Source organism: Aptenodytes patagonicus, chromosome 3 (assembly GCF_965638725.1).
Source record: "Aptenodytes patagonicus chromosome 3, bAptPat1.pri.cur, whole genome shotgun sequence".
NCBI classification, from domain to species: domain Eukaryota; kingdom Metazoa; phylum Chordata; class Aves; order Sphenisciformes; family Spheniscidae; genus Aptenodytes; species Aptenodytes patagonicus.
This window is the reverse complement of record NC_134951.1, coordinates 107,450,795-107,474,124: the sequence shown is the minus strand read 5'-3', so window position 1 is coordinate 107,474,124 and position 23,330 is coordinate 107,450,795. Positions and strand designations below refer to the sequence as shown.

At 39.4% G+C, this 23,330-nt stretch overlaps 1 protein-coding gene across 1 annotated transcript in view; it reads left to right on the top strand.

Annotated features, from left to right (window-relative positions):
* Positions 1-23,330, top strand: part of USH2A (usherin) — a 405,495-nt gene that overhangs the window by 247,936 nt on the left and 134,229 nt on the right. The window contains exons 38-40 of the mRNA XM_076334572.1: positions 5,884-6,034; positions 6,207-6,349; positions 14,739-15,367. Of these exons, the coding sequence (XP_076190687.1) occupies positions 5,884-6,034; positions 6,207-6,349; positions 14,739-15,367 (923 nt within the window). The remainder of the gene's footprint in view (positions 1-5,883; positions 6,035-6,206; positions 6,350-14,738; positions 15,368-23,330) is intronic.

Sequence of the window (23,330 nt, the reverse complement as noted above, 5' to 3'; positions counted from 1 at the left end):
ATTAAAATCATTAATCATTCAGCTAATTGCTTATTGGCATTCTTTTGTAGCTTTTAGAGTTTAGCAAAGTTCTTGCTGAGTAACATGGATAAACTTCTGTCTAGCATGAGGCAGGTTACTTCTTATATAAAGGTAAAGGTGGCAAATCTATAAGACATTTTTATAGTGTTGACCTCAGTAAAATATAACACTTAGGAAAGGGGCATCTCTTACACGTTTTCACTTGAAACCCGTATCTGGATTGCAGATGTTGAGGTCGTACATGAACCAAAGTTCATTGAAAGGAGGGGGAGGTCTGATTTGTTTTTTGCTAGAGCAGTATTAATGAGGAATAAGTAAGCCTGCTCTGGGATTTCAAAAGGCAATTGTCTTAAACTTCAGGTCTGCAGGTCATGGAGTAAAGCCTGAGTTGATTTTCAGGGCCCTACTAAAACTGTACTCTGCAGCTTGGAATGCCAAATGGTGCAAGTGGAGGAAAATTTGCAGTTAGAGCGTACACACTCAATCCAGATAAAGTGAAAAATCTGAAATTTATAACTTCTTATTTTCATTTTTCCAAGTGATATTGTACCTTACAAGTACAAGTAACATTAAAGATTAATGCTAAAAGTGAAAAGGTTTACAAAGCCACTCCTTTTCAGATGAAATTACTATTATAGCAGGGATCAGATGTATGAAACAGGATAGGTCATGAGAAGAGAAGAAGGTATTTCTGTACCCTGTTTATGTTATACTTCTGAAAAGAACATTTCACAAACATAAGATGTGAACAGGTTTGGATTTACTGGGAAGTGTACGGAGGCTTTAAGCTACTCCTTTATGTCTCTTTACTTGCTTTTTCCCATAGCGCAGCTTCCTTTCTTCCCAAGCCCCATGTGCCAGAGAGGGCAAGCAAGAAAGCCACCGTGGACCTTTCACATTTTATGTTCCAAAGTGCATGCATGTGTGTTGAGTAAGGGGTGCGTTGTCCCTGGTATATGTATTATTAGATGGAGGTAATATCTGTAACTGAAAACCTCTATCAGTGAAATTACAAAATTAAAAAGAAAATCCAAGAATACTCTATGCATTCTTTAGGCATTGAGTAGGTGGAAAACAACATGGTTGAACATATATATTAAATGAAAAATCAAGACCAACTGCGTGTATTTGCTGTACGCTGAGTAGGAAAGATAACTGGGAAAAGAGGGTTAAAAACCAAACCAGAGTAAACTTCAGTGGACCTGTGAAGATAAGAAACAAAAAAAAGCAATCTTCTGCTTTGCCAATAGATAAAAGTTTATAACTAGCATGCCCTTTTAGTGATGGCATATGGCCCAGCATCATGGCCTGTCTTTCAGTTAAATGAAACAAAAACACATGGCCATGTTGAGAATTATGGAGAGTGCAATGACGGGAATTATTTGGACTGAGCAAACAACTAGATAACAGGCATACCTGGGAAAATCAGAAGAAACAAATGTCAACGTGCAGAACATATTGCCATAAAAAGTGCCGTAATGAGACGATCTCAGTATGGGCACCTGAAATAGAAAATGAAACAGGAGCATCTAAACAATCACTGCAATGAGATAAAGAAATGGGGTTTGTGAATTGAACCTGGAAAAGAGTGAGAGTAGGCATGACTGAGCGAGACATTCATCTAAAGGCAGTCTGACTGAAACTTTTCCTTGCTGTTATGGCACAAACTGTGGAGACCCTATTTTCCTTCTCTGTAGTTAAATACCTGCAGTTATCATTTGCATACATGTGTATGAAAAATATTTCGATAAAATGCAAATGTGTCATCTGTGCTAAATATTTTACACATGCAGATGTGGCAAATTGTAGAGTTACATTTACATAGCTCTAAACTCTTCCAGCTGCCTATCTGCAGGTATTGTGGATACAGCAGGGCCAACATATCTGATCACTATTAAAAGTGGTGTCACTTCACTTCAAAGTTGGTGTGAGTTTGCACCAATTTGATAGATATCAAATCAAGCTTTACTGGCTTTTCTTCCTCTTCCTCTTATTAAAGATTAATAGTGCAGACATTTTTATAACTAAACAATAATTTATTGTCCTAATGATAGTTCACTTTGAATAATCCTACTTAAAGTCTTCTACTTTTAGAAAATTTAAATTTCAGATATATCCTTATGATAAATATAATTAATACCTCTCAGAAAAATAGGCTTTCAACATGGAGTAAACATTTAAGCACAATCATTCAACACAATGCTTGCTGTCCTAAAATAAACAAACACTTACAAAGCTGACTACTGCTGCATATGTTGTTTAAGATAAGGAAATTGAGGCAAGAAGTCGAAACACTTTTCAAAGACTGCTTAGCACATTAGTGGCCGAGCAGGGATCAGATCTTTCTTGACTCATCTGCATGTACCTGAGTATCTGGAATACAATATATCATTGTCAGCTTGAAACAGTCTCCAGTTTTTATTATTTTGCGGGTCTGTTTATTAATTCCTTGGTTAAATATTTTATTCTGCCTTTGTAGTCTCTTCATACAAAGCGTGACTTTCTGCCCTGCTAAGTGAGGATTTACTGGGCTAGATGTTGATGCAGTGGGTTGCAAGTGGAGTGGTTGCCCCCTGAGGGTCATATTAAAGCTTGAGGGGAACTTTTTGAGCAACATCGCATCTTAAAGGCGATATATCAAGCTGATAGATACATGGCTCTTCTGTTGAGAAATTTGCAGTAGAATTATTGCTGGTTGCCAGTTATTACTTGGGTAGTAAGGAGTCTCTTGGGAATATGGATCGGATAAAAAGGGATAAGCTGAGGGAAATGTTACACTGCAGACCTTGGTGATGAGGAGTGTTTGAAATAGTCAAAGGATGTTTTGTGTGCAATTTAGAATTACCATTTTTTTGGGGAAGTGCTCTGTAGCTTTAATGATCAAAGTGTGATTAGTTTAATAGAGCACCTTTCTCATTATGACTCAGCAGAGACTTGACGATTTCTTTGTTGTACCCTCCTGCCCCCCTGCCCCGTTCCTTTGGAAGCGCATAGCTGAGGACATTCTCTGCAAGCTACAGGAAGTCGTTCAGATTAAATAAATTTGCTGTATATTCTAACATGTTGGTTTGCAAGTAGTTAGCTAGGCCTGTTCTACAGGTCAGTCGACTTTCACAGAAGAGATTTGTCCAAATTTTCTACTCTTCCCTATGCTGTGCTTTTGTTGGTAGAAGAGATTTGAACATTTAGCTGAGATTACCTACACCATTAAAATAACATCCGCGCTGTGAATTGTTATTGACATTTAGACAGCTACATCTTTGTTTTTTGAAGAACGTTCCTGTATCGCTATAATAACCACCACTATACATACATAAAGCTTAATCGGAGCTTTTACTTTGTAGAAATCGGAGAGCTTTACAAAGAAGGATAAGTGTTATTATCTCCATTTAACAGATTGAGAAATGAAACACAAAGGTGAAGTGATGTGTCCTGACAGAACTGGAAATAAATTTAACGCTTTTGCCTCCTCAGTGAGTTGCTCACATTGTCTCCTCAATAACAATGTGAACTTTGGCTTCCTGGCCAAATTACAGCTCAGCTAATTAGATTAATTTTTAGATGTAGCTTCTTCTGCTGTGTAGAATTTCTGTGTGCATTTAAACAACTGGTGCATTTTAAGCTACGGCAGTTCAGATCTAAATGAGGTAGTACCCTGCTTTGAAGGGATATTGAGTCTTTCTGTTAGTGTCAGCTTGTGAAAACACTTTAAAACCCTCTAATAAAAGTTTTTACATTTTGTGCCGTCTTTCTCATGCTGGCTGAGTTTGCCTGCTAACAACTTCAGGAATCACTTTATAAAGGGATGCCAAAATAATTCATGATTATCTGCGAGTACTGTACTTTACATCCATAAGATTTAAACCCCCTTATTGCACAACTTAACTCCAACATTAGTTATGTTGCTGCTAAACAGAACAATGTTAAGTGAGGTAAATATATGTTCTCCATTTTACTCTGCGAGTGAAATTTAATTCACATACGGAGGCATTTGGTGTGCAGATGTTTGTTTTTGATGGCTCAGCTGGAGGGACGTTGGGGGCTGTTCAAGTTAAGTCAGCCATCTTCTTTCCTCTGAGTTGAGGGGCTCACAAGGTCTTGATTGGCCTTGAAGGTGTTGGCAAGGGATTTGCAGACCATGAATTACCTTAGTCTCAGACATCTCCTGGATTTGGAAACAGGAAGATTTCAAGTTTACTTGGGATTTACTGGAGCCTTATTGCCTAGGTCTAGATAACAGCAGCGGGAGGGAGCATCCAAAGGCAGCGAGGCTGGCTCAAGGCCAAAAATTTTATGGTATCTTTTTCACGGTAACAGAGAGGAGGGGAAGGGAGTGAGGGAAGCTGGAGATCCTCTTCTGATTCATTTTGTCCTGAAAAAAACAGGAGGGTTGCATGGCTAGGGGCCAATTCTCAGAAGTAAAATACCTGGTAATGACTCAGCTACCCCAGCAGCCAGCTTTAAGTAAAAACTTCTTTTGAGAACTGGTAGACCTTGAACTTAAGGGAAAGGGAACAAATTTCTAGGTTGGAGCCAGCCATGTCTTGTGCCTTTCTACGTAATATAATTTGGAGCTGGAGCTGAAGAATTTTGAAGTTCCCCAGTCATAAGTATGTATAATCAGAGTAAAACAGCCAGGTGCTAGTTCACATATCTCTGTATATATATGTCAGTATAAATAAAAACTATAGTATATGACTGATGACTTTTTTTTTCTGAGCCAATGCCATCATTTCATCTGTTTCAGGGAGAGAATGATTCAGACAGTGTATCACAAAATCTGTTACTTTCCTCTTAGTAACCATCTCATATACAGGTGGTAAATGAAAATCATAAAACTTACTGTAAAATACTGTTCGCTCATCTTACAACTTACAACTTATGCCCTAAGGCTTACAACTACACTTTAAGTTACAGATCTGTGAGACTGTTTTTTCCAATAGAGAGAAGGAAGACAATAACAGCAACAAAAAAATTCTGTTAGAAAGACCAAAGAAAGAAGCAAATGGTAACTACTGGACCATGAAAAGCGAAACTATTATACAAAAATTTAAATGACAAAGGCAGTAACTTTCCAGTGTTTTAAATCTCTGGAAAAGAGCTACAGAGCTACGGCTACAGACATGCATTATATATAAAAGTTCCAGATGTGTTTATGTACAGAAAGTTTCTACAACAGATTGTTTTCTTCTTAAAGAAAAAACAAAACCATAAACTCATGGGTGCAAATTGGCATAGTTCTTTTTACTGCATGCAGTGAAATTTGCAGCAGTTAAAGGTCATTGGTGGTATCATTACTGACAGATTTTGATCTGCAGTTCCTGGACTTCATAAAAATTAATTTCCTTAACAAAACAGTGGGCTAGAGACTGAGACTTCAGTGAATCTATTTTGATTTCTATGTAAAGACCTTTTTTCCCTTAAAATTTCTGCTGTTTTCTTCTAAAATTATTATTAATTTGTAAGGGTGAGAAGGTTTCTGAATTATAAAAAGTCTGATCAATTTTATTCTTGGTGGGTAACATTTCTGTGAGCATTTCTTTAACTTCTCAGGGTGGCAGAGCTGGGCACAAGGAGAAGTAGATAGTATTTGAACAGGTGGTAGAGAATATGTTGCTTCTGAATTACTTCTGGTGTATGGAGGTTTGTTTTTAGCAAAGTGATATTCATGTAACTGTATTGGAAAGAAGAAAATAAAGAAATAGCATTGTTCAGCAGTGAAAATGTTAAACTAAATGGACCATGTTAACATTGCTGTTGATCCTGAGGAACAGTTTTTCCAGTATATGGAGCATTTTGTTTCCACCCGGCATATGTTCTCCATGGTTTTCTCTGCTCTAATTCATCCATGTTTTTCGACAGCTCCAGATGGCGTGATGCCTCCAAGGCTTTCATCTGCCACTCCAACCAGTCTTCAGGTTGTCTGGTCTACACCAGTTCGCAACAACGCCCCAGGCGCGCCCAGCTACCGACTCCAGATGCGGCGGAGGCATTCTGCTGGTGACATTTTAGAGTACGCAGACCATAGCAAGGCCACCATCAACTGCCGAGCAAGAAAAGTCCCATTATCTTGAATATGGCTCACCTTTAGGGTGGCTGGTGTTGTTACAAGACATACAATGTTTTAGTCTTTCTTTAGGTGCTGGGATGTTTAATGATGTAACTCATGCTGCTTTTCTTTGCAGTTTGCTTTCCAGCCCTACTGCTTCCTTACAACACAGGGTCGGAGATCTTCAGCCGTACACTGAGTATGAGATGAGAGTGGTTGCCTCCAATGGTTATGGCAATACTTATAGCAACTGGACTTCAATGACTACAGCAGAGGACAGTAAGCAGTCTGATCTTATTTAACTCCCTTTAGCAGAAAATAGAAATAACAGTTCAGCTGCCGTTGCACATAATTTCTTTTGATTATCTAGCTTTCTCAGTTAAATAGCAACAATGTATTTCCTTCCTGATTATTAACTTGCAATAACAACTCCTAAGGGATCAAGTATCTGTTGTCTTAGATTTTCATAAAACATGAATATTTAAATATATGTTTTGTGAAGTAGTATCTTTTTCCTTTATATGATCTCCCTCCATGCATATGTGTTCATATATGGTTAGTTTAAGATACACTAGTAAGTACAGCTTTGTAAGTGGTATTGCTTTATATTCAGGGACTTGATTCTGATTTCAGTCATATCAGAGAAAATAAGTTGAAGTTAATTGTATATGACAGTTGTCTTATCTCTGTGTTGAGAGTACCTAAGCTGTACCACAGCTGAAGAGAAATTTTCATTCCTAGTGATCTTTGTTAATTCCAAGTGGTGATCTACTGGTCTGAAATTGAGTTTGTCATTGCCAGTCCCATCACTTTCCTCATTTATAGTTCTACGTTCTGCAGACTCACTCCATATGATTTGTTCAACAGTCCCTTGATTTAACAAACAGGTATCAGCACATAGGTACAGCCATTTAGTTGGCAGGGTAGGATTTTGCACGTGATACAATATGTAAGCAGAAACATATGACAAAACTTGAGCTTGTTGTGCATAATACATACACAAAATACATAATTTCCAGCTTTTTTTAAGAAACTGACCTATTAGTTTTCTCTTAAAATCTTAGGGTAGCTAATAGCACAGGTTTTGGAAAAATCTGTTGTTTTCAAATATATTCTTTGCTTCTTTTTTTTTAATCAGTAATGGATGACCCCATTGTACCAAATTTTACAGAAATTAAATATTTTCTAAAGAGATTTTTCCTGTTATATCTTGTTTAATAAGAAAATAAGTCATTCTGAGCAGGCAAAGTTGTGGGGGTGGGGTGTGTTTCATTACTGGTTTCATTACTATGTTGCTTTCTCTGCCTTCACACCAAAGTGCCTTGTGGTCTTACTCTATTTCACACTGATACGAGATCTGCATTTCAGACTGTAAATTTAACCTGATGCTCATATGCAATTGTTGTAGTAAATATTTAGTGCTGGTGACTCAACTTCATTTTAGTTCCTTCTCTAAATGTATAGCTGTCTATCTCGAGAAAACAACCAGAAGAAAAAATGTGTTCCCACAATTGTAAAACATTTTTCTTTGAAGCTGAGCAAATAATTCACAACAGAAATTTGTCTGATAAATCCATTTAAGCTCCAAAGGTATAAATGCTTCTATAAACACATTTACCTATAAGTAATTACCTAATAAAAGTAGGTTCTGAGCTTGGTCTTTACATACCAGCGATGTGTTATCTACCTGTGGAAATCGTTGAGATTCAGTTCCTTTATTGTAATTGTTTGTTACCAAAAGTAGACACAACATTATGAAACTTGTCTGCATTCGTGGTCTAAATGCAACCAGTCTCCTATGACTATTTTGTTCAAATTGCAATGATTATTTAGCTCTGGTCAGATAGTTCACATGATGTTGTTTCTTTTTAGATAGGAGGAGCACAGAAGTGCATTTAGAAGGCATCACTTGTTAGATTATGTAAAAAATATTTTTTGTGCGAAGTAGTAAGTGTAGAATTTTAAAATTCTCTTTTTGGGAGTTAGGGATAGGGCAGAAGGCCTATACAGGACATGCATTCCTATATAGTCTTCTTGAACATATATGTAGACGTTACCTGCTGCATAGAACTTGGATGGTCTTTGTGCACTAGCATGAAATGCTACCCTCTGCAAAACCTGGCTGCAAAAATGCCTTAAGTTAGTATGGAAGGTAGATGTTGCCAAAGGAAACTTAAGAACAAGAAAAGAAAGATATAATGCCTCTGCCAGTGTTTACGCAATTAAAATATTTTGAGTTTAACACACAAGTTGCCTCTTTAGCTATGATGCCGCATCTTGTTCCTTAGCTTAAAACAAACTTCTGTAGTTCAGTTATAAACTTCATGTCTCCAAGGGGAAAATTATTTTCTTTAAAATGTCCTCTTCCATTTGCATTGATACTGCTAAAGAATACATGCTGATGTGTCCCCAGTATCCAACAACGCTTGCAATTTACAAAAAAACCCTCAACTTTCAGTGGTGACAAACGACTCTGGTTTTGGTGTCATTGTGGAGGGCTGCCATCTGTGAAAGGATATTCAACTCAGTTGCTTAAGACTGAATGATTGTCGTTGGGTATAAGCAGTATTTCTGTCAAGGTTTCAATATGTTTCTTATAAAACTGCCTATACTGACAGCTTGTTGCAGAAGTACACTTAATTCCTGGCCCTGCTAACCAATAGACTTTGACTTTTTAAAGTACAGTTTGACAGTAGAAATTTCCCCTATCTCTTACTCTGTTGAAATATATGTGTGTACACATGTTCTTATTGAATTTTATGCAGTGCATATATGTCTTTTTTCTTTCACCAAGTCATAAAATATCTGTAGGAATAAAATATATGCATGTGTGTGTGTTTATGTGCACATACACCTGATAGCAATAGATGTAAATCAACACATCCACTTTTAAGGTCAATAGAGTTCTACTAATACAAGCTGATGATTTCACAATATATCTGCATATTTTATTTATGATAAATATTTAGTAAACTAGGAGGATATTAGGAATGATTAAGGAAAAATTAGCAAATGCTGCCATAGAAATCTGTTGTATCTGATAATAAAATGTCTTAATATACAGATTAGTAGGTTTGGGATATTTTTTAATGCAAGAAAAAATGCTGTAAATAATTTTCAAATACTTCATTTACATGAGCGTGTCCACTAGTAACTGATTCCATGCACTTTTTAAAGTCTAACCTGCCCATACAAGACAACAATAATGTACATATCCTATGAATATTTTGAAACCTGCTAAACATGTGTTAATAAAAGATGTTTGTTCCAGTGATCTTGGTCAGTATAGCATCAGACTATTTGCTGCCAGACAAATAGAAACAGCTGATGAAGTTTCTGGATTAGATCTTGCTTTCAGTAACTTGAATGTAAATTTAAGATAACTCTCTTGCATCAATGTAATCACCACTGAACTGAGAGGTCAGTATGTACCACTGAACCGAGAGCAGAATTTCATGCATTGCATTCATGTCTAGAAAATTTCATCTCATGTCTAAAAAAGAAGATATCAGTTAAGTTTTCCCTTTTGTTATGGCAAGTCTTTGAGCTATCTGAGAAGGAAGCTGTAAAGGAGTTGGTTATAGTTACCTGAAGCTCGCCCAATGGCAGCTGCTGCATTCTTATGGTGTAGCTTTATGATTCGCAAAATTATGTTGGCTGGTAGCAATCCACACGGTGTAATCTTTGATCAGAGGGATAGTTCCCAAATGGGAAAGGTGCTTTTTCTAGTGCTTGAGAAAATCCATCTTGATTTGGACAAGTTTTAAGCTAGCAAAATTGCTACTTTAGAGAAAAGGTGCCTGTTCCTTTCTTTTCTTTTGAATGTCCCAGAAACTGTCTGTAGTCCAATGAGTTGGGTACAGCAGGACATTTCAGTCACCAGCATGTTCTCTACATTGGCTACATTTCAGTCCCGGGAGTCAGTGTACAATTCCGGTATGGAGAGCTCTTACTGAAGCCCTTTTATAAGTGCCTGGCTTGCACTAGATAAGAGAGAATGTTTTGCGAATTGCCTATTAGGCAGTCCAATTTTTTAGTTCTTACATGTGACTGCAAGTCCATCTCTTTCATGTATAAAGAAGTTATACGCCAGTCCAATGTTTATTCACAATAAGTAATGTCAAAATTACACAACAGTCACTTGAGATCATTACGTATGGAAGTTGCTAGGAAAAAAAAAGCAATTAAAAAAAAAAAAAAAAGAGGGTTCCTGCAATGTATCAGCTGAGCTATTTCTTGACAAAACAGGGAAGCATTATTCCTGTCATATAGAGTGCTATGGTGCGCTCCTCTGGCATGCTTAGCACAAAGCTTTGGTTCCTGGATGAGGAGGCCTATTCTTTTAAACCTTCCTTATGTTGACAATAGAGAGTGGCAATGCAGGACAAGAGGGTAGATGGTGCAGTTCTCAGCTTTTGGAAGCGCTTGCTTTCTCTGCTGATTATATTCATTGTCTGAGAAGACAAGTCTCCTACTTTGCCTATGTAACTTAGGTCCATATAATTTAGGCATATAAACTAATCCATAGTTAGTTGATTTGAATGTGGTCACCTATGCTCAAGAAAGATAAATGGAAACTGAAGCAAGAGAAGACAAAACCTGGTGTGATGATAAAGGGAAGAGAAAGTCATGTGAAATACATGACAGGGTGAATAGCAAAAGGACAGAAGAACAAACTAAGCTGAAGTAGTATCGTAGCCGATATGATACGATGATCGTATGATAAATAGTACAAACTGCCCATGCCTGCCTATAGACTAGGAATTACAAGAAGTTTCTTAACTGGTAGGCTGAGGTTCTGGAACCAATATGCATTTGGAGCAGTAGAGGGCAGAAAGTGTGAATACTCTGACGACGGCTCTTAATACATATTTGAAGGGGTTCATATGGACTGCATGTCATTGCATGAACAGCTTAACAACTTCTGAGTTCTGTGATCTGATGTCATAAAAGATTCCTGTGGTCCCTTGTGCCCAGAGCTACATAATTTGGATTTTCTGCTGGATACAGTCGGTGGTATATGAAAGACACCACATTTTGTTAATATGTATAATTTCATTGCCCATGTTCCTGAAAAGAGTAAATGATTCAAGAATAAAAGGCACAGAATTTCTATTCTGCTTAGTGAGAGAGTTTCCCAGCAAATCAGGTATTTCTCATTAGCTTTAAAGGGCAGTAGTCCAGGTACATGTCTCAGTATATTAATGAAAGTATAGATTGCCCCAAAATACATCCATGAGAGTATAGCTCCTTGCTCCCCCAGTTTGTACAGTAAGTAAACAAACGTGTGGTTCCAGTCAGGGAATTAAAAAAGATGAATGACAATTTTGTGCCTTCATTTTCAGTCGAGTCTGAACTTTTGAAGCAGATGAGCAAAATAGCCTGCCATAAAAGATAATTTCATTTGCCAAAATGAAACTACCTTCCAGTATTAATACTGTAATGAAATGGTTTGAAATATGAACTAAGAATCTTAAGGAAAAAGATGCCCACAGTTCCCATGTTCAGTAGTTACTTCTATAAACAATTACATCCATGTAAAAAGCTTTATGATTTTATTTTCATCATTGTCAGGCTGAGCTGTGTAGCTGTCATACTTTGCAGTCTTCCCTCCAGTGACAACCACATTGACAACATGTTATACTCCACATTGATTTTACAGTTAAGGAGCTGATTGTGATATATAGGGATTTTAAGAATTCAGCTGAGAGGCTGACTTTTGCCTTTTATCATTCCATTAAAATTTTATAACCATCTTTTTCATGTCATTTCATCCATGAATTCTTACTTTAGAAAGTGATAGCTACTGCTGTGAGCATAACTTTTCTCATGTTCAGAGCTTTTTATTGTATTAGCAAACTATCCCAATTATAGTTAATACTCATGTTTTACATAATTGTGGTGACCCTTTCAACCAAGCAATATCGTGCTAGTTGATTTGTATATAGAATTAGATGATTCTGCTTGCCATTTAAAAAGAAGCTACACCGAATGAGTGTTGGGGACCAGGATTTAATGCTTTCCCATCCAGTGGGGCCAATTAAGCTTCTCTCAAACGTCTTGTTTGAACTCAGAGAGTCTTAAAAGTCTCTCTTTTAAAAGGGCAGTAGGGAATGTGTGGGTAGGTATGCTAGCTACCAAAATATGCTTTCTTGAGGGGAGGGGGAGGGACTAGGGGAACCCAAAGTTTAAGTTTGACAGCTCCTCCCATACATTACAGATTGTCCTCAAGGAGTATGTCTAAACTCTGGGGGGGTTGAAGCACAGGTTCAACTAATTACCATGAATGTTTCACCCGTAATGCCAGCAACTTATTCAGTAGGAATAAAAAGGCTTATCCATTCCCTCACAACAAACTGCTTGATTGTTGTGGGGTTTTTTTTGTTTTGTGTGGTTTTTTTTCCTCCTGCAGAAGTTCACAGTATGATAGCTTATTTATGAGGTATAATTAGATAAAATGCAAGTTTGTAGCTCAGTGGCAAATATTGTATCTTTCAATTCCCCTCCCACATTAAACTAGAATTTGCAGCGACTTATTTTCAACATCTTCAATTCCAAAGCAAATTTTCCTCTTTCCCCTTCACCCCAGCAAATTTTTCAGTTTACAGAATATAAATCTAATTCAGGTTTACACTTCCACCTCTCCATCTTTCAGTGAAGTCTAAATAATGGACCAAATTTTGTTCCAGCTTATGACCTAATTGATTTTGCCCAAGAGTACATGCAAATAGAATTGAATTGCTCTTTACAACAGATCATCTTTTATACTTGTAAATTCAGAGATCTAAATTAATTCTAGAGTGCACAAGCATTAAATACAGAACTCCATCCTTATTATCACTGTGAGTAGAACAGGATGTGTGATATGGATGAGGTTTATGGAGTTGCTTTGTGATGCATCATCAAATGAAAGAAAAAACACTGTTACTTTTTCAAATTTAAAAGAAAAAAACAAAACAAAACAAAAAACCTGCTTGCTATCCCAGTTTTACATCGCTGTTTCCACAGACATCAGTGGAATAATCCTGATTTACCTCTGTGTGTAAGAGGAGAATGGGGACTTTTGACTGCTTCAGCTGTTATTCTAAAATATAGAAGGAACCACTCATTGTGCTGGATTTATTTGTTTTCTAGGGTTCCTTTTTTCCCCTCTCTCTCTCTTTCTCTTTTCACTTAAAAATTATCAGGAATTATTTAACTTCTAGTGAAGTAAATTATTCTTCCTATAGAGATACTGTTCCTCATGGTTTGGACAGCATACTGCTTCACTAGGAATTAAATGATGGTGTTGTTGACTACCGTGGAATTCAGCATATGCTGTGTCGTGTGTCCTGGAGTCTTAGCACACCCTCAGACACTAATGAATTTTAAATTTTCAACTCTTAGCATTTGAAACTTAGCCCCCCCCCCCAAATCCCCAAACCTAAAGCTATTTTAAACAATTACTAAATCCAAGTATATCTTTTTTTAAGATTTCAATAAAATGTAATGTTCACAGAAAAATCTCATAAATGTCAAAATTGCTATGGGCAGAATAGGGGGGAATATAGTATTTTCTTGATCTGCTGTAGCAATTTATAGATTTCAGGACGCGGTTTATAAGAATGCTAAATGTTCTGGAATTACAGCTGTTACTGATCAGTGATTGAGCCAGATTTGTGTTATTGCACCATGTTCTTGCTTGTACCTAGAGAGCAGTAAAGCCTCAATATAATAAAAAGCACCTGCATTTTAAATGAAATTTCAATTGAAAAACTTAACAGCCCTTCAAATTGCAGAATTTAACGCAGCCCAGTAAAGCTTAAATAACACTTTGCCTCCACAGGCTGAGGGTTTTGCATTCAAGGTGACTTGATTGTGTCGCATGGTGAAATTATTTACAATTAAGGAATTTCTCTGGAGGGCTGCAGAGTATTTGCTGTTCCACAACACCTATGCAGGCATATGGTCGGTCTTTTTCAGTATTCATGGAAGCTCCTGAACCTTTATGATAATTGAATCAGTTAGAGTGCTGAGTGGAGCAAGCATAAAACCTGTTAACCTAAAGGTCAGATCTGTGCATTGTTTATTTATCAGTAGGTGAAAGAGCTAAATCGGCAGCTTCTGTCACAGTTGCAGTAAAAAAATCACCTATAATATTAACAGGGAGTAGATAAATTGCAAAAAATGGATTAGAATTATAAACAGAATGAAGTAAAATATCGAATATATAATGAGAGATGTAGTAGGGGCTTACTGAGCTGTAAAATATGCAGCTTTGTTATGCCTGTGCCATTGGTTGCAATTAGTAGCTAGTGCTCTAGAAAAATAACAACAAAAGCTAGAACTGTAGTTCTATATTGATACTTAGCCATGCACTTTCTCCACATGCTATCAACATTGATAGGACGCTTTTGAGATACAGGAGGAAAAAAGATCCAGAGAAGGAGGGAGGAAGGTTGAGAGGAGGGAAGGTGTGCTTACAGAGCAGCTTGCCTTTGAGGAGAGAGCTGTATTCATCCCTTGAATAGCTGGGCCTACAGTTTCTGAAGAAATAGGCTGTTTGGTAGATTTGAACTTCTTTTGTCATTTTGAGACTCATTTGATGAGTACTGCTTGCTAATGCTGACTTTTACAAATCACAGACTATTAGTAATTTTCTTTTCCTTTTTTTTTTTCCCTGTTACAGAACCTGGACCTTTAGATCCACCACTTCTATTGAATGTTACGGCAAGGGCAGCACGCATCACCTGGCAGCATCCTTTAAAGCAAAATGGCATTATCACTCATTATAATATTTACCAAAATGGCCAGCTGCATGCTACAGTGCTAGGAACTAGATCTAATTGCACTGTACAAGACTTGCATCCTTACACAGTCTATGTGTTTCAGGTAGAAGGATGCACTTCTAAAGGATGCTCTCTTTCACCAGAGACCCCAGCAATACGGACTCTTCCAGATGCGCCTGAGGATATTCCTGCTCCAGAGCTCTATTCTGACACTCCAACTTCTGTGGTCATATCCTGGCAACCACCTGCTCACCCCAATGGTTTGGTGGAAAACCTTACTATAGAAAGGAGGGTGAAAGGAACAGAACAAATATCAACTGTGGTGACTCTTCCTCTCAGTCAGTCCATGAGCTACATTGACCAGAGTACTGCTCTGAGCCCTTGGCAGAAATTTGAATACAGAATGCTGATGAGCACTCTTCACGGAGGCACGAACAGCAGTGCGTGGTCAGAAGTTACCACTAGACCATCAAGACCTGCTGGTGTTCAGCCACCTGATGCAGAAGTGTTGGGACCGCATTCAGTTAAGGTAGGAATAATTCTCATTGCCTCATGGCTTTAACATGTTTTCTATGTAGCAACTGTGTATTTAAGAGAGACATCTACTGGCTGAGCCAACAGATTTCGTTGCTGGAGGGGTATTGGAATAATTAGTGTCTGTCCTTTGGCTCAAAGCATTAGATTCCTTTCCATTTTTTTCCTTTAAACCAGCCTCTGGCATTATACTCCAGTTCATTTTCTTCCTTATACACCTGACGTATTTTGAATATTAAACTTGAATGGTTACTTTTAACTCCCTAATCAGATCAGAAAATGACTTACTACCTTCTCCAAAATTTCAAGATTTCATTAAAATGCTAGGAAGTAAAAAGATTTTTTATGTAATTAAATCTCTCATATAATTATCAGATTTTTTAAAAATAGCTAATGAAGAAAAAATAGCATTGTGGTTCTCCTGATTTACGAAAGAAGAGCCTTACAGGACTACCTAGGAAGTTTTCAATTATTCACATCGTTCTGTTGGGAATGAACTCTAGAGGACAGGATAACTACCATTGTTTTGGCTTGCATACAAACTTCATTCAAGGGAAATTAGTGTAACCAAACAAGAGGGATTTTTGTAGCTTAGAAGCCTCTTTTGTGTAAATACACACATGCTTCCATGGATTCAGTCTTGTACTAATGCCAAAAGTATTGGTACAGTAGCTTGCTCACCAGAGCACAAAACAAAGGACATTTGCATAAGATTGAAGTTCATCCGTTAGATTTATTATTTTTGGTATACATTGTATTTTCAAAAGGTAAACAGAGTGGTGTTACCAATGCAGTCTAAATAGTTTGAGGGTATGAATTTAAACAGTAAACCAACGCTGATTTTTTTGCTTTGTTCACACATAATTTTAAGCTATGAAAAAAGCTATTCACCATTAGACAAAAAAATCCTGAGCTTTTAAAATTATGTTTTAACGTCTAAGGAATTGCATGTTACCTCCGCGTTAATAGCAAATGAGTTCAGTACGAGTACGATGGTTACCGTAAGAATTAATAATGATCGACCACTAGTAATTATGATGAATTGCCAGACTGCTTATTGAAGATTTGGGCGATCTGCTTCCAGGACTCTGCCCTCTGTGCTTCTCTAGATATATCTTAATATCCACCATAACTTATAGTAAAGGATTTTTCATGGATTTACCAGAAGCAGCAATGCTGAGTAAACAGTAGCCCTACTTCAATGGCATGCTTACACACATGTCCACATTTTATTGCATGAGCTTTTACACATTGGCTTCAACTCTGAGCACAAAGAAGTTGTCACTGCAACCTTTAATGCTTCCGTTAATGTGACAAGGGCATAATAATTTTATATCTTACCCGTATTTTTTCTTTCTCCAAGTGCAGTCAACATCCAATCCTAATTTTAAAAGCCTGTGAGTTATCAGAGGTCTTGTCATTCTTCACTGGATGTCTTTTCTTGAGATCATAGGTGTGTGCTCAGTTGTAATTTTATTGTCTTTTGCTCAGCTCCAAGATTAAGTAATCTACCAATACTGAAAGTCAGTTTGATCATTTATTTCTTCTGAAACCCAAAATCAGGCAGTGCAGTCTTCAGTCTGTAATAATTTAATTTCAATATCACAATGTTTTTAAAATTTATTTTCCTTTCTTACCGAAGAGTTCAAATGCTTTTTTCCTTTCTTCTTTCCCAGTCAATCTTTAACATTCAAAGCTCTTTAAAGCCCTTTAATGTCTACATTGTATGACTTGCCGTATGAGTGGTGGTCATATTTTTTGCCACTGGTGCTCTTGTAGTCTCAGGCCTGTTTTTCCCACCTGAAGACAAATATTTGTTTGGTGTGTTAAGACTAATTTCTGTTAAAGATGCTGAAGCCTGGATGTTTTTATTTCCATGAGTCAGTTTTACTGTTCATTTTTCTTCATTCTAAATATTTAGGTTAAAATGTTCAAAATAATTAAAGGTGGCAGCATTTAATTGAGAAAAGTGACTTATGTATATGCCTTTCCAAATATACTCTCTTCTGAGTATCTGTCCTTCAGCAAAAATTCTCTCTCTCAGTGTACAGAGTATTGGTATCCTTTGCTGATACAGACATAAATTCTTCTAATTTATCTAGTATCTTGTTTTGCTTCATGTTTTTTAATTTGATAGTCATCGTAATTGGGGGAGAGTTGGGAATACTTGGTACAGTTCCTGCGCAGAGGGTATTCCATGGCTGAGACATTACTTTGCTTCTAAGATTCTAAGGCTTCTTAAAAATCTTGAAATTTCTCTTACTTGTCCAGGACGGCAAGAAATTTTTTTTTAGCTTTTATTATTTTTTATTATTATTATTTATTATATCTTAAAAAAATGGAAATAAAGTTATAGGTGCAGAAGAGCTCATTGCACTTAATAACTGAAGAGATTATGGACAAGGCTTGCTGCACCCAGTGGTTTTCTCACCTTCTGCTTGTTTGCATATGGGAGCACGAGAGGAAGCGACTGGGATTTCATCTTACTTGTTAGTCTTCTTACAGGTCTGTCAAATGGTTTAGCTCACTAGTGATGGTGTTGTTTCTTTCCCTTCAATTTTATGGCAAGTTCACATCAGAGTAGTAAGACTCTGAGACCACCCAGTGGGTTTTGCCGTGGCGCTGAGGCTGTCCTGTGGCCCGTGTGACTGTTCTGTACTAGGAGAATACAAGAACAACAAGGTAGCACATGTTCTAAAAACATTTGGGTTTTTTGCCCTGCTCTTTCAAACTAGGGTGTAGATCTGAATAGCTGCTCTGCAAACCCCTTGTGTTCCTTCACCCCAGAAGTACGCTAGTTGCACAGGCAGAATGACTGTGAAGTATTGTGCAAGGATTGCCACTTAGTGGTTGAAAAGTTTTCCTGTGTGGAAATAGAATGGATCTGGTTTGGGATTGCTTTACATTGGTGCCTTTAAACTCTGACAAGAGTCCCAGAAAGGCATACTTTCCCTCCTGAGCAGATCAAGCCCACCACACCTGTGGTGCATATATCACCTATGTAGTGTTCACATCAAATTTGTGGAATCTGCTTGTGCTGTACAATGGTCTCATCTTATTCAGTGTCTACAATGGTAACTCTTAAGCAGAGAATGGAAAACAAGCCATCTCTTTGGGAGGGAGATTTTAATTACCTCTTGCCCTAGAGAGAGCTGTCCTCCCAGGTTAGAGCAGAAAGTATTGGAAGGGCACTGTGGGAAAGATTAGCAAGAGGCTCCTTTACCAAGCCACGGTTGCAAATCAATAGAGGCTTTCAGCTGTCAGTGCAACCAATCCCTAAACCATGAGCACAAATATTTACTTCTACTGAAAACAGAGAACTTACAAAAAAAGAGAAACATATTTCCATTCCTTTATTTAGTCATAGAATCAATATAAATGATTTGAGGACGTGGAGAATTCAAAGTGCTCCAGGATAGTACTCACTTGAGTATACAGCTTATTTTCATAGACCAAAGCTTTCACTCTGCAAGGAGGAAAATATCAGCACAGCAGGTCACTCTTGGCATAAACACTTCTGATGTATATGTGCTCCTTTAACATTTAATTTTAATCAGAATGGACCAATATCTCTCCATAACATTTAGCTTGCTTTCTTTTGTGCAACAGAAAGTGTAAAGCTGTAGATAATTTTTAAAGTACCCATTTCTGTGACACCTGCATGATATTTTTTAATATTTGCTGAATTGATAATGTTCATGGTAGCGGAGTATACTGCGCAATAAACTGCTCTTGTGGCTGATTAAATGCCAAAGTGAAGTGGAGGTATTCAGCAACTGCAAAAGCCGTTTATTTAGTATATGCCAATGCCATGAACATTATTCCTGTTACACAAGATTTGCTATACCCTAATGTACAGAAGTATAAAAGAAATTGTTTCCTTTTCTTGTGAGGGTTGCAATTGCTGTGCTGCTTCAATCTCACACTTCACACTGATATGACATTTGGGAATGTAGCTAGGTTGAATGGCTTGAGAAAGAAGCTGGTTTACACAGTGAATAATTATTTAAAGGAGTTCTTTGTGTAGGAAAAGCATTATGTGGCTGGGTACGCTGAACTAAATTAACTGTAGTATGCAAGTTTTCCAACTTTGGCCATTTAACTTTCAGTAGGAAGACTTCCCTTTCGTGGCTGTGGTTGTCCCTTGCGGGCTTTGGCCTGGGGAAGACAGATGTAGTCTTGATTATTGGCTTAACTGGAGACTTGCTGACGCATGTTTGCCTGTATTGCTCTCCCTTGCTGGCAAGTGTCACCAACTGGACCATTGATAGGACAAGAAGCTGCAACCGTTTCCTGTCATTCTTTGCATAACTTCTTTCTCGAGATAGAAGTTGGCATGAGCTGTACTTAATCCTGATGTTTCTCTCAAGGGGAAAGGAAATTTTTTTTCTTTTTGGTGCTTAGATATGTTATAAGAGAATGGCTTCATCCTGGTTGGATGAAGTAAGTACCTTATTGACATATATTTCTTGTGCCACAGAAACTTCCTGCAATTTGATTAGATGCAAAATGGTAAAAATAAAAAATTATGATGATTTCATTGAATTCTGTCTTAATATATATTATATATGTTGCCTCCTAGAAATGAAGGACCATGGTGATTCTGTAGCAACAAACTGTCATTCTTCTTTCTAATTTCTTTTTTTGCATATTGATTTAATATTGTCATTCATTTTCTATGGATTATTTCTTTTTCGTAAGTATTTCCTCATGACTTCTCTGACTGAGGAAGGGTTGTAGGCTTTTTAATTCCATTGTCATTCATGTTTGTTGTTACCCTCAGAGATGACAATCACTTAATTTACAGTTCACCTGCCATTCTTTTCTTTGTATAGAAGAAGCTGCAGCAGAGAAAGCTGGTATTCCACCCTACAGATTGAACAATGTCATCAGTTTGCTGTCCACAGGATCTTCAAGATTTGCAGTCTGCACTCTTCCTTTGCAGAAGATTATCATGTATTGCTACAGAGCGATAAATTTTTCTAGTAGCTATTTCTCAAATCTGACTACTGAATTGCATATGCAAGTGAGCAAACAAGTAAACAAGGCTCTGTTTTTATAGTTGTCTTCTGTTCTTCATTAGCTCAGAAGCTGGACAGCTAAATGCCTGTTGTTCTGTAAATAGGTTGGGACTAAAATACACGAGAGATTTCAGCTGTATGGAATGGATACCACTGACACATTTAAAGCAATATGCTAATTCTGCTAAGAAAAAAGGAGGGTAATTGTCGTAGGCGATTCCCTTCTGAGGGGAACAGAGGGCCCGATATGCCGACCGGACCTGTCCCACAGGGAAGTCTGCTGCCTCCCTGGGGCCCGGGTCAGAGACATCACTAGGAAGCTCCCTGGGCTGGTACGGCCTTCTGATTACTACCCACTGCTGGTTATACAGGCTGGCAGTGATGAGGTTGCGGAGAGAAGTCCTGCAGCGATCAAAAGGGACTTCAGGGCACTGGGGCGACTGGTTCAAGGATCGGGAGCACAGGTAGTGTTTTCCTCTATCCCTACAGTGGCAGGGAAGGATACTGAAAGGAGCAGGAAAACACACCTGATCAACGCGTGGCTCAGGGGCTGGTGCCGTCGGAGGAATTTTGGCTTTTTTGATCATGGGGAGGTTTACATGGCACCGGGCCTGCTGGTGACAGACGGAGTCCAGCTGTCTCACAAGGGAAAAAGGATCATGGCTCATGAATTGGCAGGGCTCATTGAGAGGGCTTTAAACTAGGTTCGAAGGGGGAAGGGGATAAAACCAGGCTCACTAGAGATGAGCCGAGGGGTGGCGTGCCGATGCCGGGGGTGAAATCGATAGCCCAGCTCAAGTGCATATACACCAATGCACGCAGCATGGGCGGCAAGCAGGAGGAGCTGGAAGCCATTGTGCAGTGGGAGAGATATGACTTAGTCGCCCTCACAGAAACATGGTGGGGTGACTCTCACGACTGGAGTGCTGCAATGGATGGCTACAGACTCTTCAGAAGGGACAGGCGAGGAAGGAGAGGCGGTGGGGTGGCCCTGTATGTTAGGGAGTGTTTTGATTGTATAGAGCTCAACGATTGTGATGATGGTACGGTTGAGTGTCTATGGGTAAGGATGAGGGGGAAGGCCAACGAGGCAGATATCCTGCTGGGAGTCTGTTATAGACCACCCAACCAGGATGAAGGGGCGGATGAAGCGTTCTATAAGCGGCTGGCAGAAGTTTCTCAATCGCTAGCCCTTGTTCTCGTGGGGGACTTCAACTTCCCGGACGTCTGCTGGAAATACAACACGGCAGAGAGGAAGCAGTCTAGGAGGTTCCTGGAGTGTGTGGAAGACAACTTCCTGACACAGCTGGTAAGTGAGCCTACCAGGGGAGGTGCCTCGCTCGACCTGCTGTTTACAAACAGAGAAGGACTGGTGGGAGATGTGGTGGTCGGAGGCCGTCTTGGGCTTAGCGACCATGAAATGATAGAATTCTCGCTTCTTGGTGAAGTAAGGAGGGGGGGCAGCAAAACCGCAACCATGGACTTCCGGAGGGCGGACTTTGGCCTGTTCAGGACGCTGGTTGAGAGAGTCCCGTGGGAGACGGTCCTGAAGGGCAAAGGGGTCCAGGAAGGCTGGACGATCTTCAAGAAGGAAGTCTTAAAGGCACAGGAGCAGGCTGTCCCTGTACGCCGTAAGAAGAATGGGCGGGGAAGACGACCGGCCTGGCTGAACAGGGAGCTCTTGCTGGGACTCAGGAAAAAAAGGAGAGTTTACCGCTTGTGGAAGAAGGGGCAGGCGACTCAAGAAGAGTACAGGGATCTTGTTAGGTCGTGCAGAGAAGAAATGAGAAAGGCAAAAGCCCAGCTAGAACGCAATCTGGCCGCTGTCGTTAAAGACAACAAAAAAAGTTTTTACAAATATATTAATGACAAGAAGAGAGCCAAGGAGAATCTCCATCCTTTATTGGATGCAAGGGGGAACATTGTCACCAAGGATGAGGAAAAGGCTGAGGTACTCAATGCCTTCTTTGCCTCAGTCTTTAACAGGCAGACCAGTTATCCTCAGGGTACTCGGCCCCCCGAGCTGGAAGACGGGGACGGCGAGCAGGACGAACCCCCCGTAATCCAGGAGGAAGCAGTCAATGACCTGCTATGCCACCTGGACACTCACAAGTCTATGGGGCCGGATGGGATCCACCCGAGAGTGCTGAAGGAGCTGGCGGAGGTGCTCGCCAAGCCGCTCTCCATCATTTATCAGCAGTCCTGGTTAACGGGGGAGGTCCCGGATGACTGGAGGCTTGCCAATGTGACGCCCATCCACAAGAAGGGCCGGAAGGAGGATCCGGGGAACTACAGGCCTGTCAGCCTGACCTCGGTGCCGGGGAAGATTATGGAGCGGCTCATCTTGAGGGCGCTCACAAGGCATGAGCGGGACAACCAGGGGATCCGGCCTAGCCAGCACGGGTTCATGAGAGGCAGGTCCTGCTTGACCAACCTGATCTCCTTCTATGACCAGGTGACCCGCCTAGTGGATGAGGGAAAGGCTGTGGATGTGGTCTACCTGGACTTCAGCAAGGCCTTTGACACTGTCTCCCACAGCATTCTCCTAGAGAAGCTGGCGGCTCACGGCTTAGACAGGTGGACTCTGCGCTGGGTCAAAAACTGGCTGGACGGCCGGGCCCAGAGAGTTGTGGTGAATGGAGTTACATCCAGTTGGCGGCCGGTCACGAGCGGTGTTCCCCAGGGCTCAGTACTGGGGCCGGTCTTGTTTAATATCTTTATTGATGATCTGGATGAGGGGATTGAGTGCACCCTCAGTAAGTTTGCAGATGACACCAAGTTGGGTGGGAGTGTTGATCTGCTCGAGGGTAGGAAGGCTCTGCAGAGGGACCTGGACAGGCTGGATGGATGGGCCCAGGCCAACTGTATGAGGTTCAACAAGGACAAGTGCCGGGTCCTGCACTTCGGCCACAACAACCCCATGCAGCGCTACAGGCT